The 15,601-nt window shown below is 47.7% G+C and overlaps 1 protein-coding gene across 1 annotated transcript in view; it reads right to left on the bottom strand.

Moving 5' to 3' along the window:
- Nucleotides 1-1,633: 1,633 nt before the first annotated feature.
- Nucleotides 1,634-15,601, bottom strand: part of LOC144602876 (uncharacterized) — a 52,401-nt gene continuing 38,433 nt past the window's right edge. Inside the window, exons 3-5 of the mRNA XM_078415998.1 lie at nt 15,086-15,274; nt 9,288-9,455; nt 1,634-1,923 (exon numbers count right to left, since the gene is read on the bottom strand). Coding sequence (XP_078272124.1) covers nt 1,634-1,923; nt 9,288-9,455; nt 15,086-15,274 — 647 coding nt within the window. The remainder of the gene's footprint in view (nt 1,924-9,287; nt 9,456-15,085; nt 15,275-15,601) is intronic.

The following is a 15,601-nucleotide window of genomic DNA, read 5'->3' on the forward strand; positions in this document are numbered from 1 at the left end:
CTCCCAATCACATTTTCAAGTTTGTCCCCCCACGACATTTTGGACACTCCAGAGGGAAATCCTCCCTCACTATCTAAGCTGGTCTAACATTTTGTGTCCAATGTTCTATTCTCAGTAATCTGACTGCTGAAATCCAATGTACTAACAGCATCCTTTGCCCCCCTATCTATGTGTAATGCTTTTCCATTCCTATCATATGCTTTCTTATATCCAACCTCCATTACGCCTTAATAACTGGGGTACCTTTGATTTGCTGTCCTTACCTTTACCTGTCATGGGAACACTTTGGCCCTGATTGACTCCCACTAACCAGATGTGGAGTAACTTGCAAGTAGTAACTTGCAACTCTGAGGGGGCGCTGTAAACTGTTTATGCGTTGAGCTGTTATGTTTGTGTGCCATTGTATGTTCGTTTATTAGTACCTGAACTGATGTACAGCACTTTCGTCAACGTGGGTTGTTTTTAAATGTGCTATACAAATAAAATTGACTTGACTTGACTTGACTAAGTGATCCCAGTGTACTTTTTTACCAGATGCTGTCTAATAATCATAGAGCAAAATTGTCCATATTGACCAACATGCCCTATCTAAGCTAGTCCATTTGGCCTATTTTCTCATAACCTTGTGAAGGAAAGAATTGCAGATGCTGGTTTAAATCAAAGATAGACACAAAATGCTGGAGTAACTCAGCGGGACAGGCAGCATCTCTGGAGAGAAGGAATGGCTTCTCACTAGAGATGCTGCCTGTCCCGCTGAGTAACTCCAGCATTTTGTGTCAATCTCCCTCAAAACCTTTCCTATCCATGGACTTGTCCAAGAGTGTTTACAATGCTGTAAGAGTACCTGCCTCAACTACCTCCTCTGGCAGCACATTCCATATACCCATCACCCTCCAGGTGTAAACATTGTCCCATAGCTTCGAATGAAATCGGGCTCCTCTCACCTTAAACCAAGGTCCTCTGGTTCTTGATTTCCCTACCCTGGGGGAATGTCTCTGTGCGTCCAATTTATCTATTCCCCTGATGATTTTAAACACATCTGTATGACCACCCTTCTGTGTCCTGCGCTCCAAGGAATAAAGTCCTAGCCTGTCCAATAGCCAAAGCCTTCAGGTTCTAGCAACATCTCGTAAATCTCTGCTTCTTTCCAGCTCAATGACATGCTTCCTCGAACAGAGTGACCAGTTCTCCTTCAGAGTACTCCAAATGTGGCCTCATGAATGTTTTGTACAATTGCAACATAACAGCCAATATTCTATGTGTCTGAAGGAACTGCGGATGCTGGTTTAAACAGAAGATAGACACAAACAAAGTTGTGAGTAACTCAGCGGGTCAGACAGCATCTCCGGAGAAAATGAGCACCTACTCCTTTTCTCTATAGATGTTGGCTGACCTGCTGAATTACTCTAACATTTTGTGTTCAATGTTCTATTTTCAGTAACCTGACTGGTGAAATCCAATGTACCAACAGCATCCTTTGCCCCCTTATCTATGTGTAATGCTACTTTCAAGGAAATATGTACCTGTACTGCTGGATCCATCTGCTCTACCATGTTCCTCATGGCGCTACTTTTCGCTCTGAGGTCCAGTCCTAGTTTGACTTCCCAAAATGCCACATCTGCCAATGATATTGTTAATCAGCCTTACCAGGGTTCAGCAACTTAATTTGCAAACCATCCTTATCCCATCGGGAAACTGCACTGAAACTCAGAGTCAAAGTCACCATGGTAAGATTGGCAACCTGAACGTATGGCACCGCATTGACCATACTGATTTGTGTGATGACATTCCAGTACCTGGGATCAGAGTGTCCGATCGGCAGTCGTACAGCATTCCCAATTGGAAAGGACGGCCCAGAGTGGACAGTTGCAAGATCTCGCTCATTGTTGAACTGGGAGCGGACACTCAGGAAACACCAGTGACCTGAAACAGAAAGCGGAATAAAATATAACAAGCTGAGTTCCAGATATATATTAGATTAGTTATTTATATGGCTTACTTAGACGTGGCCAAGTACCAAGAGGGGGAAGGTGTCGGAAGGAACTGCAGATGCTAGTTAAAACTGAAGATAGACACAAAATGCTGGAGTAACAGCTGAACAAACAGCATCTCTGGATAGAAGGAGTGGGTGATATTTTGCATCCCCATTGCTTCTATCCAGAGATGCTGCCTGTCCAGCAGAGTTACTCCAGTATTTTGTGTCTACCAAGAGGGGGAAATTTGACGTAGTAAATTATGCAAATTACAAAGAAGATGAGTTGTTTGCAATATTTTTGACCTAAGGTCTTACATGATGGAGAGGCCAACATACGAATTGAATTGAATTGAAACATTTATTGTCATTCAAAATAAATTTGAATGAAATGTCGCTGACGTACAGTCATGACAGTAAAGAACACAAAACACACAATTACATAAGTTTAACGTAAACAACCATCACAGTGACTCCTCCAGGCACCTCCTCACTGTGATGGAAGGCAAAAAAAGTCTTATCTCCTCCTGCATTGAAGGATCCTCAGAGAATGTGCATTTCACTGCACATCGTGTATGTGTATGTGACAAATAAACTTGACTTGACTTGACTTGACACTCTGAATTTCCTCAGCTGTCTGAGGTGGTAAAGGCGCTGCCTTGCCTTACCCACCATTGCGGCAATGTGTGTTGTCCATGTCAGATCCTCTTTGATGTGGACTACCAGGTATTTCAAGCTGCTCACCCTCACCACAGTAAACCCATTTATTTCCAGTGGCGTGTACGTCCTTGGATGTTGAGCCCTTCTAAAGTCCACAATCAGCTCCTTAGTTTTTTTGACATTCAAGAGGAGGCTGTTGTCCTGACACCAGAGTGCCAGATCAGCCATCTCCTCCCGGTAGGCCTTCTCATCGTTGTCGGAGATCCGGCCCGCCACCACAGTGTCATCAGCAAACTTGATGATTGAGTTGGAGCTGAACCTGGCCACACAGTCATGTGTGTACAGGGAGTACAGTAGGGGGCTAAGGACGCAGCCCTGGGGGGATCCTGTGTTCAGGGTGGGGGGGCTAGATGTGTGTTCCCCCATCCTGACCACTTGGGGCCTGGCGGTGAGAAAGACCAGGACCCAGGCACACAGAGGGGTGTTAAGCCCCAGTTCCAGCAGCTTCTCAGCAAGTCTGGTGGGGACTATAGTATTGAAGGCTGAACTAAAGTCAATGAACAGCATCCTCACATAGCCCCCCTTCTGGCTGTCCAGATGAGAGAGAACGGTGTGCAGAACCTGGGAGACCGCATCATCCGTCCATCTGTTCGGACGGTATGCGAACTGCAGTGGGTCCATGTTGCGAGGAAGGAGGGCACAGATGTGGTTCTTGATTAGTCTCTCGAAGCATTTCATGACAACCAAGGTGAGGGCCACTGGTCGGTAGTCATTCAGACAAGCTGGAGAGGTATTCTTTGTCACCGGTACAATAATGGATCTTTTGAAGCATGCAAGGACCACGGACTTGGCCAAGGAGAGGTTAAATATTGTGGTGAGCACTGGAGCATGCTGAGTATCACAAGACTTCAGTACTCGCCCAGCTATACCATCTGGGCCTCCAGCTTTCCTCGTGTTCACATGCTTCAGAGCCCTCCTCACGTGGTGCTCAGACACCGAGAATGTGTGCACATCCCCGGCGGTGGATCCCTCTCCAGCCTCGCTAGCCAGCGCCCTGTCGGTGTTGCTTTTAGACGGCGAGCTAGGGGTGATGTTGCCCGTCTCGAACGTGCGTAAAAAGAGTTCAGGTCATCAGCTAAGGAGGTGCCGGAAACATTAATATTTTGCCACTTTATGGTATTGGTGTCTGTCTAGTAGAATCGAACTTGAACATGTGATGATAATAAACAACACTAAAACATGTATATACAGTATACTCGGGATTTAATGTTGCCATTTTGGACTATACATTGGAACAATTGGGGAATTATTTTAAACGTTGCTTTTGGGAACAAGAATATATTCCCGATGGTGTTAAAGATATTGCTCAAGAGTTATGGATTACTGCCTTTGCGCTTTCTGCTCTTTTGGGTAAGCTTGCTTTGATGTACTGACAGTGTTTGTGGGACTCCCAAATTTGAATACACTCTTGCATTTGTACATTGATTACCGAAGAAGTAGGGGTTTGCAATTGAACCAAAATAGTTTGGAAGTACATGCAGGAGTTAGTACGATACGATAGAGCTTTATTTATCCCAGGAGGGAAATTGATCTACCAAGAGTTATAAAACACAAAATACATGAAACATGAAATTTAACTGACGAGTGGAAAAGATGGGGAATGTGCAAAGATTGGAGGGGGGAGGGGGAGGGGGATGGGGAGGGGGAGGAGAGTCAGTCTACCCCACGACAGAAAGGGGAACAGTTGTGTAGTTTGACAGCCACAGGAAAGAAAGATCTCCTGTGGCGTTCTGTCCTGCATCTTGTTGGAAGCAGTCTGTTGCTGAAGGTACTCATCATGTTGACCAGCGTGTCATGGAGGGGGTGAGCTGTATTGTCCAGGATGCTCTGCAATTTGAGGAGCATCCTCCCATCTTAGACCACATCCCATGAATCCAACTCTGCCCCTAGGATAGAGCCAGGCTTCCTGATGAGTTTGTTAATCCTGTTGGCGTCTGCGTCCTTCGCCCTGCTGCCCCAGCACACGGCAGCGGAGAAGAAAGCAATGGCTTCCACCGATTGCATGGATTTAAGAATAAGGCCATTTTATTATTATTAAAATTTATTAAGCAGACTCATGGTCCATTAGAATACACATACAGTACACAGTATATACATATAAAATTAAATTAAATTAGAAAAGGCAACAATACCAATGTTTCCACATCGGTGACAGGTATCTCACGGCACTGAAACCAGGATTTACCAGCAGCACAATGATGGAATTCTGAGAACCATTCAATCAGCATATAAATATAAACATGAGATTCCTCAACAGGGCATGAAACGTATTGACTCCTGCACTACAAAACAGTTCACTTGCACTGCACCACCTTGGCTTTCTAAGCAATATGCGCATGCAGTCATTATAGGCAACCTTAAGTTTATGGATGCTTGACTTATTAAACTTTATCCACAAAGGAGCAGTGTAAAGAGGAGTACAGTACGCTCTAAACAGGTTTATCTTGACATTTCCTGAGCACCAGTGGAATTTCCTAACCAACATGTTAGCTTGTGCATTCAACATGCGGCGCTGTCTATACATGTCCTCATCATCAGACATTTGATCTGTGATGACATGTCCCAGATACTTAGCTTTACAGCAGACAGATAGAACCTGCCCTGACAGGTAAAATGATGGGAAGACTAGATCTTTGTCCCCTTTTACTTTACAAATCATGACAACGCTCTTTTTAGCATTGTATTTCACGTCAAATTGGACACCATACTCAGAGCATATATTCAACATCTGCTGAAACCCAGCACTGCTAGGAGAAAAAACCAGCAGATCATCGGCATACATAAGATGGTTTACCAGGGTGTTACCAATCATACATCCTGTTTTACAGCCTCTAAGCTGTTCAGATAAATCATTCATGTACACATTAAAGAGGGCTGGTGAAAGTATCCCCCCCTGGCGAACCCCATTACCAACACCAAATGTTACAGAGACTGCATTACCCCATTTGACCTGCATGCTCTGGTTGGCGTACCAATATGCCAGGACCCTAATTATACTGTGAGGCACTCCTCTTTGACTCAGTTTTTGGAACAGCTTATGATGGTTGACTCGATCAAAAGCTTTAGAGGCATCAATAAAACCAATTAACACAGAGGAATTCTGCCTTCTATACATTTCAACCATTTCCTTCAGGGCATAGATACATAAATCAGTACCATGCTTAGCCTTGAAGCCAAACTGGTTGTCTGTAGTACCCAAATAAAAACATAATCTATCTAATAAAATTCTTTCCAGGACTTTGGATAACACACTGACTAGAGCAATCGGTCTGTAATTATCCAAGCTCCCCACCTTGCCCGCTTTGTCCTTGATGACAGGCACCAGAGTAACGGACAACATGGAGTCCGGTAACAGACCATGATTCATAAGGCCAATAAATCAGACAGCAACCCTCGGGCTTGCAAGTTTGAGGTGCTCTGCAGTGATCTGATCTAAGCCGCTAGCTTTGTTATCAGCTAGCTGTGTGATTGCTTGATAGACCTTATTGGCTGTGATTCCCACTTTGTCACTGTTGGCAATGTTGCCCACTTTGTAGGGATCACTTTTAATACAATTGAATAGCTCAGAGTAATGTTGCCTCCACAAATCAGCTATGTTGTCGGCTCCTGAGACTCCTTCTATGGTACATGGTAACGATGTACTGCCTCTGTTCCGAGCTCTCACCTCCTTCCAGAAGCCAGTAACATCGTTACCAAGGAGCTTATCAGCCATAGAGTCTGCTCTCATTAATTGTTCATGTTTGCTGATATAACGAACTGCATATTTATACCGAGCATTACTAAGCTTTTTGTGATCCAAGACAGGCCCCTCTCTGGGCCTACCTGCCAGGACCCAAGCCTTAAAGGCATCCTTAGCTTCAGCATGATGAGCAGCCACATGTTTATTCCACCCTGGCTTAATGCTGTGTCTTTTATCAGAGTGAGTAAAGCATGGCCTACTAGCTTCATACACAGCACCCACAATACAATTATACATAGCACAGAGGTCCTTACAGTGAGCGCTGCTATTACAATTCACATCAGTACACATAATCGCATCTCTGGGTAGATATACATTACTTAGAAGGACATCAGTTCTCCCATAGTATAACATCACATCCTCATCTGAGAGCTTAGACCAATCCAGTTTAGCCTTACAGGCACTATTAACCTCCTGAGACATCTCCGGGAGACAGCCCCAATCGAGTGCCATAACAAAAGGAACATGATCAGACATAGATGCCTCATACACAATCTCCATAGATCTTAGAATATCATGAGCATCAGCAGTGCTAATGCAGTGGTCAAGCCATTGATCAGTGGAGGATCAAAGATTGGAAAAAGGAGAAAATGTATTCAAGGAGGGAAATGAGGAAATAGGAAATAGTTAAAATCCTCCTAGAAAGGGTTGTGGCCTCCAGCCCAGATGGGTGGAACCGTTTAATGTTATTGTAACAGGATGTTTCTCAGACATGTAGTCCATTGGACATGAGAGGCATTGCGAGATGGAAATATTGGACTTAGTTGAAGCACTATAAAGAATTATAACTAACACTACCAGTAATTGTGTGGGAAAGAACTGCAGATGCTGGTTTAAATTGAAGGTAGACACAAAATACTGGAGTTACTCAGTGGGCCACGCGGCATCTCTGGAGAGAAGGAAACATAGAAACATAGATGCAAGAGTAGGCCATTCGGCCCTTCGAGCCAGCACCGCCATTCTATATGATAATGTCTGATCATCTAAAATCAGTACCCCGTTCCTGCTTTTTTCCCATATCCCTTGATTCCTTTAGCTCGAAGAGCTAAATCTAACTCTCTCTTGAAAACATCCAGTGAATTGGCCTTCACTGCTTCTGCGGCAGAGAATTTCACAGATTCACAACTCTCTGGGTGAAGAAATGTTTCCTCATCTCAGTCCTAAACAGCCTACCCCTCATTCTTAAATTTTACCTCTCGTTCTGGACTCCCCCAACATCGGGAACAATGTTCCTGCATCAAGCATGTCAAATCCTTTAAGAATTGTATATGATTCCAGAAGACCCCCTCTGATCCTTCAAGATTCCAGTGAATACAAGCCCAGTCGACCCATTCTTTCAACATATGTCAGTGATGGGTGACATACGACAGAATCGGTGACATTTCGGGTTGAGACCCTTCTTCAGACTACCAATAATTGGCTGGATTTGTTTCTGTTTCTTTGCAGGTTTCTAATATGCATGCATTAGGCTGGAAACACGAGTGCTCCGAATAGACCACATTAAATCAAACGCACTATTAGAATAAAGATCAAAACGGCGGGCTGGATACATTCGTAAACAGTGGTAGGAACACAACCACCTGAACTAATGGAGCCACACTATGATAGGACAAACAGTGGAATGTGTAGGGGGAAATATTGCCTGGACAGTTTGGAATTGTAGTGTTTGGGGTTCACTTCCCGGAGATGAAAAGGGAGAGACACAAATGAGGTTTATGTCTTGTAGTAGTTCAGGGACCCAATTAATGTAATATGTGGAGATCGATGCTGTATGCTTTAGTTAAATGGGTATTCGACGTACCTATCACTGATTACAACTATAGAGAACCCAACCCAATTAGTTTGGTTTGGAGATACAGCGCAGAAACGGACCTTTCGGCTCACTGATTCCGCACCGACCAGTGATCTCCGCATATTAACACTATCCAACAAACACTCGGGACAATTTACATTTATACAAAGCCAATTAACCGACAAACCTCTACGTCTTTAGAATATGAGAGGAAGCCGAAGATTTCAGAGAAAACCAACGTGGACACGGGAGAACGTACCAACTCCGTGCTGACAGCACCCCAAGTCGGGATCAAACCCGGGTTTCTGGCGCTGAAAGCTCTGTAAAGCAACAACTCTACCGCTGTATTGCCCCGACTTGATGATATTACGGTTGTAAATGGTCATAGGTTAGTGGTAACCCCGAATGAAGAAAAAGTAATCTTTGTTTTCCTTTATCGTCACTTTCAGGCGACGCTTAACCTTAAAGGGTTGGCCATTCAGAATAGTGCTCTGCACATGCAAAGGAATTAATGCATTTTCGTTAAGGGAGCAGTTATTGGAGAAGGGGTTAACAAGGCTAGTAGAGATTAAGGGAACAGTATATGCAGCACGGAAATCCACAGTTAATGTGATATTTGTTGCAGGGAAGAGTGAACAATTAGAACAGCTGAAAGAGAAGATAGAAAAGGTACAGAGAATCACATCAATGATATTTGAAGATACCGAGACATAGAAACATAGCAAATAGGTGCAGGAGTAGCAAAACATAGAAAATGTCCCTCTACCCTGACCTAGTGTGAAGAAGGGTCTCGACCCTAAACGTCACCCATTCCTCCTCTCCAGAGATGCTGTTTGTCCCCGAGTTGCGCCAGCATTTTGTGTCTATCTCCGACTATACTTTACACTCAATTGTGATCAGAAACAAAAATACTGGGGTTACTCAGCGCCGCAGGTCGCATCTCTGGAGGGCAATGGACATCGCCTCCTTTTCCGTATGAGAACCTCCAGCGTTGTATTTTTGCTCAATGTTCCCGCGTTCTTAGTTTCTTGTGTTTCCCTGGGACATTAATCCGTTTCACTTACCGCTCGAGGAAACGTCCGCCTGCAGCTGTAGGGGGGTTGTAGCGATGACGATGGGACGAATGGTCTCCCTGGGAGCCTCCTCCTGCACTGTCAGCGCTGATGTCGGACTTTCAACCTCGCCGGACTGACGACAAGCCCCGCGCTGGGAGCTCTCATGTGCCGAGACGCCTTTAGCAAATTCCAGAGTTAACTACAAGTCCGGCGACCAACGATCACGGCACACTTACACTATCCGAGTTACAGTAAGGACAATGTACAATTTTGCCAAGCCAATTGACCTACAAACTGAAGATCTTGGAGAAATCCCCGCGCAGGTCCCAGGGAGAACGTACAAACTCCGGACAGACAGCCCCCGTATTCAGGATCGAACCCGGGTCTCTGGCGCTGTGAGGCGGCAGCTCTACCGCCCTAAGATGTGGTGACTTGTTCAAGCCTACCGTGGGATCCTTTCTTGAGACTGTGATTGATTCCAAGAAGCACTTTCAGTTTCAGTGTTATTTCCGGGAAACACTGCGCAATCGCAAAAATAACAATCAAGGCGGTGCACGTGATATGCAGCAAGCGGCGAGGCTATCAGATCTCCCTGCAACCTCGGGCATTCCAGAGAAAACTATTCAAGTCTGTCCAACCTCTCCCAATGGCGAATATCCCCTAATCAAGGCATCATTCTGCCAAACCTCTTCTGCACCCTTTCCAAATGTCCATGTTCTTCCTGTAAGGGAGGCGACCAGAACTGCCTCAGGGTGATAGTGGAGGACAGGTGCGGGCCCATTCTCACTGCCTGCGGTGGTTCCAGCAGGAAGTCCAGGATCCAGTCACATAATGACGAGCTGAGGCCTAGCTGGTGGAGTTTGGTGATGAGCTTGCTGGGGATGACCGTGTTGAAGGCGGAGCTATAGTCTATGAATAGCATCCTCACGTACGTGCCCTGTCTCTCTAGGTGAGTCAGGACAGTGTGAAGAGCCAGAGAGATGGCGTCCTCTGTGGATCTATTTGCCCTGTATGCAAATTGATGTGGGTCCAGTGAGTCAGGGATGCTGGATTTGATGTGTGAGAGGACCAGCCTCTCAAAGCACTTCATGACTATCGGCGTTAGGGCAACCGGGCGGTAGTCGTTCAGGTTGGAGATCTTTGCTTTTTTCGGCACCGGAACTATGATAGCCGACTTCAGGCACTTGGGGACCGTAGCCAGAGATAATGACAGGTTAAAGATCCTGGTGAATACCTCAGCCAGCTGTTCAGCACAGTCCTTCAGTACCCTTCCTTGAACTCCATCCGGTCCTGCAGCCTTGCGTGGGTTGACCCTTTGCAGAGCGCGTTGTACCTCCTGTGTGCTCAGTTGCAAGACCTGTCTCACCGCCTCGGCTGGGGTTCTTTCACTCAAGGTGGTTTTGCCAGTTTCAAAGCGGGCAAAGAAGGTGTTAAGCTCGTTGGTCAATGCCATATCGCTGTGGGGGCAGGCAGGGCTGCTCTTGTAGCCAGTGATGTCCCTGACACCCTGCCACATGCTTCTGGTGTCCGTGGTGTTGAAGTGGTCTTCCACCCGTTGCCTATGGGTGTCTTTGGCCCTTTTAATACCTTTGCTTAGGTGTGATCTGGCAACACTGTATGCTGAAGTGTCACCAGATTTAAAGGCATTGTTGCGTGCCCTCAGCAGGTTCTGTACCTCCTTGTTCATCCAGGGTTTCCGGTTTGGGAACATCTTTATCACCTTGTCCTCCGTGACATTCTCCACACAGCAGTGGATGTAGGAGAGCACAGTGGATGCGTATTCCTCCAAGTCTACCTCTATCTCTGAACCGTAGGTGGCCTGTTGTGCAAACAGGTCCCAGTCGGTGCGATCAAAGCAGTCCTGGAGTTGTAGCGTGGCATCCTCGGGCCATATTTTGACCGTCTTTATTGTGGGTTTGGTCTTGCGGATGAGGGGTTTGTATGCGGGCAGTAGAAACAGTGAGAGGTGATCGGATTGTCCCAGGGGTGGGCAGGGGAGAGCTCTGTAGGCGTCCTTTACATTGGTGTACACCTTATCCAGTGTGTTTGAGCCCCTGGTAGGGCACTGCACATGCTGATGGAATTTGTGGATCGAGGCTCGTAGGTCGACCTGATTGAAGTCCCCTGCAACAATGAAGGCACCGTTGGGGTGGGCATCCTGCTGCTTACTGATGGCCGAGTGCAGCTGTGCTAATGCTAGGTTAGCATTAGCCTGTGGGGGAATGTATACGGCCATGATGATGACCACCGTAAACTCCCGCGGCAGATAGAATGGCCTACATTTGAGCAGTAAGTACTCCAGGTCTGGGGAGCAGTAGCTCTCTATTGCAGTGTGGTTGGTGCACCAGTCATTGTTAATGTAGATGCAGAGCCCACCGCCCTTGCAGTCCTTTGTTCTATCAGCACGATGTAGTGAGCGGTTTGTTAGCTCCACAGCCCCGTCGGGGACCAGTGCGTTGAGCCACGTCTCCGTGAAGATCAGCGCGCAGCAGTTTTCCAGGGATCGCTGGGTGTTGATCCACAGCCTTACCTCATCCAGCTTGTTGGAGAGTGACCGGACATTGGCGAGAAAGATGCTTGGTAAGGATGGTCTTTGTGGGGCCCTCCTTAGCCTGGCCTGCACCCCCGCTCTCCGACCACGTTTTTGCTTCCTCTCCCTGCGCTGGCTCCGTCTCCAACTCCCCGGTGTGGTGGTCCAGGGGCCTGTTCTACTGAGCTCCGTTGGGACTTTGGTGAGGGTTTTGTGGTACTCACCAGCCAGTCTCTCGCAGCCGTGTCCGATGTTGAGCAGCTCCATGCGGCTCCATGTGCGATCCGCCTTCCGGGAGCTGCGGTGCCTTGGGGGACACGCTGCCGCTGCCGTTAGACCTGCTGCTGCCGTTGGACCTGGACCTGCCGCTGCCGTTGGACCTGTCGCTGCCGTTGGACCTGCCGCTGCAGTTGGACCTGGACCTGCTGCTGCCGTTGGACCTGCCGCTGCCGTTGGACCTGCCGCTGCCGTTGGACCTGCCGCTGCCGTTGGACCTGGACCTGCTGCTGCCGTTGGACCTGCCGCTGCCGTTGGACCTGGACCTGCCGCTGCCGTTGGACCTGCCGCCGCCGTTGGACCTGCCGCCGCTGCCGTTGGATTTGGACCTGCTGCTGCCGTTGGACCTGGACCTGCTGCTGCCGTTGGGTCTGTACTCACCGCCACGGGCTTCGACTGGATTCCGGTGCAGGTAGGGTTTTTCCCACCGCTACTGGGCTGCTCCGTGCGTGGTTTGCAGCGCTTTGGAGAGCGCGATGTTGCTGTGTCAGGACGTGCTGCCGCCCTGGAATTCTTCGTGGTGAAGGTAAGTACGTTACGTTTTCTGGTTGTACTTTTTCCTGTTTTCTCGCAGCCGCGTTCGGTGCTGGGCTGCTCCGGATTGCATCGAATGTGGGAGCGCAAAGCCGCTGCGTCTGGACGCGCCGCCATCTTCTGAAGATTGAGGAGGAGAAGATTGAGGAGAAGAAGATTGAGGAGAATAAGATCAAGAAGAAGATTGTGGAGAAGAAGAAGATTGTGGAGAAGAAGATTGAGGATGATAAGAAGATCGTGGAGGAGAAGATTGAGGAGAAGATTGAAGAAGAACATTGAGGAGGGGAAGAAGATTGAGGAGAAGAAGATTGAGGAGAAGATTGAGGAGAAGATTGAGGAGATGAAGATTGAGAGGAAGAAGATTGAGGAGTAGAAGATTGAGGAGAAGATTGAGGAGGAGAAGAAGATTGAGGAAAACAAGAAGATTGAAGAGAAGAAGAAGATTGAGGAAAACAAGAAGATTGAGGAGAAGAAGATTGAGGTGAAGAAGATTGAGGAGAAGATTGAAGAGAAGAAGATTGAGGAGAAGATTGAGGAGATGAAGATTGAGGAGATGAAGATTGAGAAGAAGAAGATTGAAGAGAAGAGTGAAGAGAAGAAAAAAAATGAGGAGAAGAAGATTGCGGAGAAGATTTATGTCCGGATGATCTTTTCAAGGCAGAAAATGCAGTTATCTCTTTCTGTCAAAGACAAGAATATAAGGAAGAGCTATCAGCATTACAAGCTGGCGAACATGGTGTTAAAAGTAGTTGCTTTAACAGCCTTGACCCGATACTGCATAAAGGACTTCTGAGAATAGGTGGTCGCCTAAATAAACTAGCGATGCCTGAAGAATCTCAGCATCCTATTATTCTCTCGAAGGATTTTCATATTTCAACATTGCTGTTACGACATATTTATGAACATGGAGGAAGAAATCACATGTTGACGAAACTTCGTAAAAAATATTGGATACGCAGAACAATTAGGGGCCAGTGTGTAGAAGCCATTTACGCTTAATTTAGCTACTGTCATTGCATTATGGCTAAGTATAATATTTCTAGTTTCTGTCCTTTTTTGCATGTTTGTGGGTGCGATTTGATACGTAATGGGGAGTGTCTAGATGGGAGGAGACTCGCGTGGCCAGAGAGATTGTGGGTCAGCTTAGTCTCGGAGGATGGAGAGAATACAGTTCTTTACCACACGCTCGCGCCAGCTACACTTGTAAGAACCACACGGTAATAACCACACGGTAATAACCACAAGAATTTTACTTTATTGTTTGAAGAAGAAACAATTGATAAGAACAAAAGGTTGTGAGTTACTCTTTGATTTGTGCAACTTTAATAAAGACCAATTAATCAAGAAACACCGTTTGGAAGATTCGATTTTGTTATCTTAGGGTGCGATGTGTGGGTAAGCTATACCTCCATTCCATCCCCGAGCAGTAATGGCTATCGAAGTTGGACTTTGAGAAGGTATAGAAACCACCATTACAAGCGGGTTGTTGGCCCCCGGCATGCCGCCGCCACTCCTGCAGTCTAGCCCAGCAGCGGTGCTGTTGGGCCCGACAACCCGCTACTGGACCAAACTGCAGCAACAGAATGCTTGGTGAGCACAAACAAATTCGCTGCTGGGCCAAACTGCATTAGCTGTGGCTACTTGGCGTGCCCAACTAACTACCCGCTGTTTTGACGGATAAAAATACCCACTACTGGAACAAACTACCGTAGCGGTGGCGGCTGGGCGGTCACGGTGGCGCAGCGGTAGAGTTGCTGCCTTACAGCGAATGCAGCGCCGGAGACCCGGGTTCGATCCCGACTACGGAAGCTGCCTGTACGGAGTTTGCACGTTCTCCCCGAGACCTGCGTGGGTTTTCTCCGAGATCTTCGGTTTCCTCCCACACTCCAAAGACGTGCAGGTTTGTAGGTTAATTGGCTTGGTAAATGTAAAAATTGTCCCTAGTGGTTTGGCCCAGCAGCGGCTTGTCGGGCCCAGCAGCGGCTTGTCGGGCCGAACAACCCGTCGCCGCTTCTGCAGTCTGTTGTGCAGTCTGTTGTGCCCGACAACCCGCTACTGGACCAAACTGCAGCAGCCCAACAACCCGCAGCAACTCTGCCGCTGGGCCAAACCACTAGGGACAACTTTTACATTTACCAAGCCAATTAACCTACTAACCTGCACGTCTTTGGAGTGTGAGAGGAAACCAAAGATCTCAGAGAAAACCCACGCAGGTCACGGGGAGAACGTGCAAACTCCATACAGACAGCACCCGTAGTCGGGATCGAACCCGGGTCTCCGACGCTGCATTCACTGTAAGGCGGAAACTCTACCGCTGCGCCACCGTGACCGCCCAGCCGGCACCACTACTGTAGTTTGTTCCAGTAGTGGGTATTTCTACCCGTCAAAACAGCGGGTAGTTAGTTGGGCCCGTGAAGCAGCCAGAGCTAATGCAGTTTGGCCCAGCAGCGAACTTGTTTGTGCTCACCAAGCCCCCACTGCTGCTGCAGTTTGGTCCAGTAGCGGGTTGTCGGGCCCAACAACCCGCTGCTGGGCCAGACTGCAGAAGCGGCGACGGGTTGTTGGGCCCGACAAGCCGCCGCCGCTGCTGCAGTCTGGCCCAGCAGCAGGTTGTTCGCCCCCGACAAGCCGCCGCCGCCGCCGCCGCTGCTGCAGTCTGGTCCAGTAGCAGGTTGTTCGGCCCGACAAGCCGCTGCTGGGCCAAACCACTAGGGACAATTTTTACATTTACCAAGCCAATTAACCTACAAACCTGCACTTGTCCAGTAGCGGGTTGTTGGGCCCGACAAGCCGCTGCTGGGCCAAACCACTAGGGACAATTTTTACATTTATCAAGCCAATTAACCTACAAACCTGCACGTCTTTGGACTGTGGGAGGAAACCGAAGATCTCAGAGAAAACAAACGCAGGTCACGGGGAGAACGTGCAAACTCCCCATACAGACAGCACCCGTAGTCGGGATCGAACCCGGGTCTCCGGCGCT

This window comes from Rhinoraja longicauda, chromosome 19 (genome assembly GCF_053455715.1).
Source record: "Rhinoraja longicauda isolate Sanriku21f chromosome 19, sRhiLon1.1, whole genome shotgun sequence".
In the NCBI taxonomy this organism is placed as follows: Eukaryota; Metazoa; Chordata; class Chondrichthyes; order Rajiformes; family Arhynchobatidae; genus Rhinoraja; species Rhinoraja longicauda.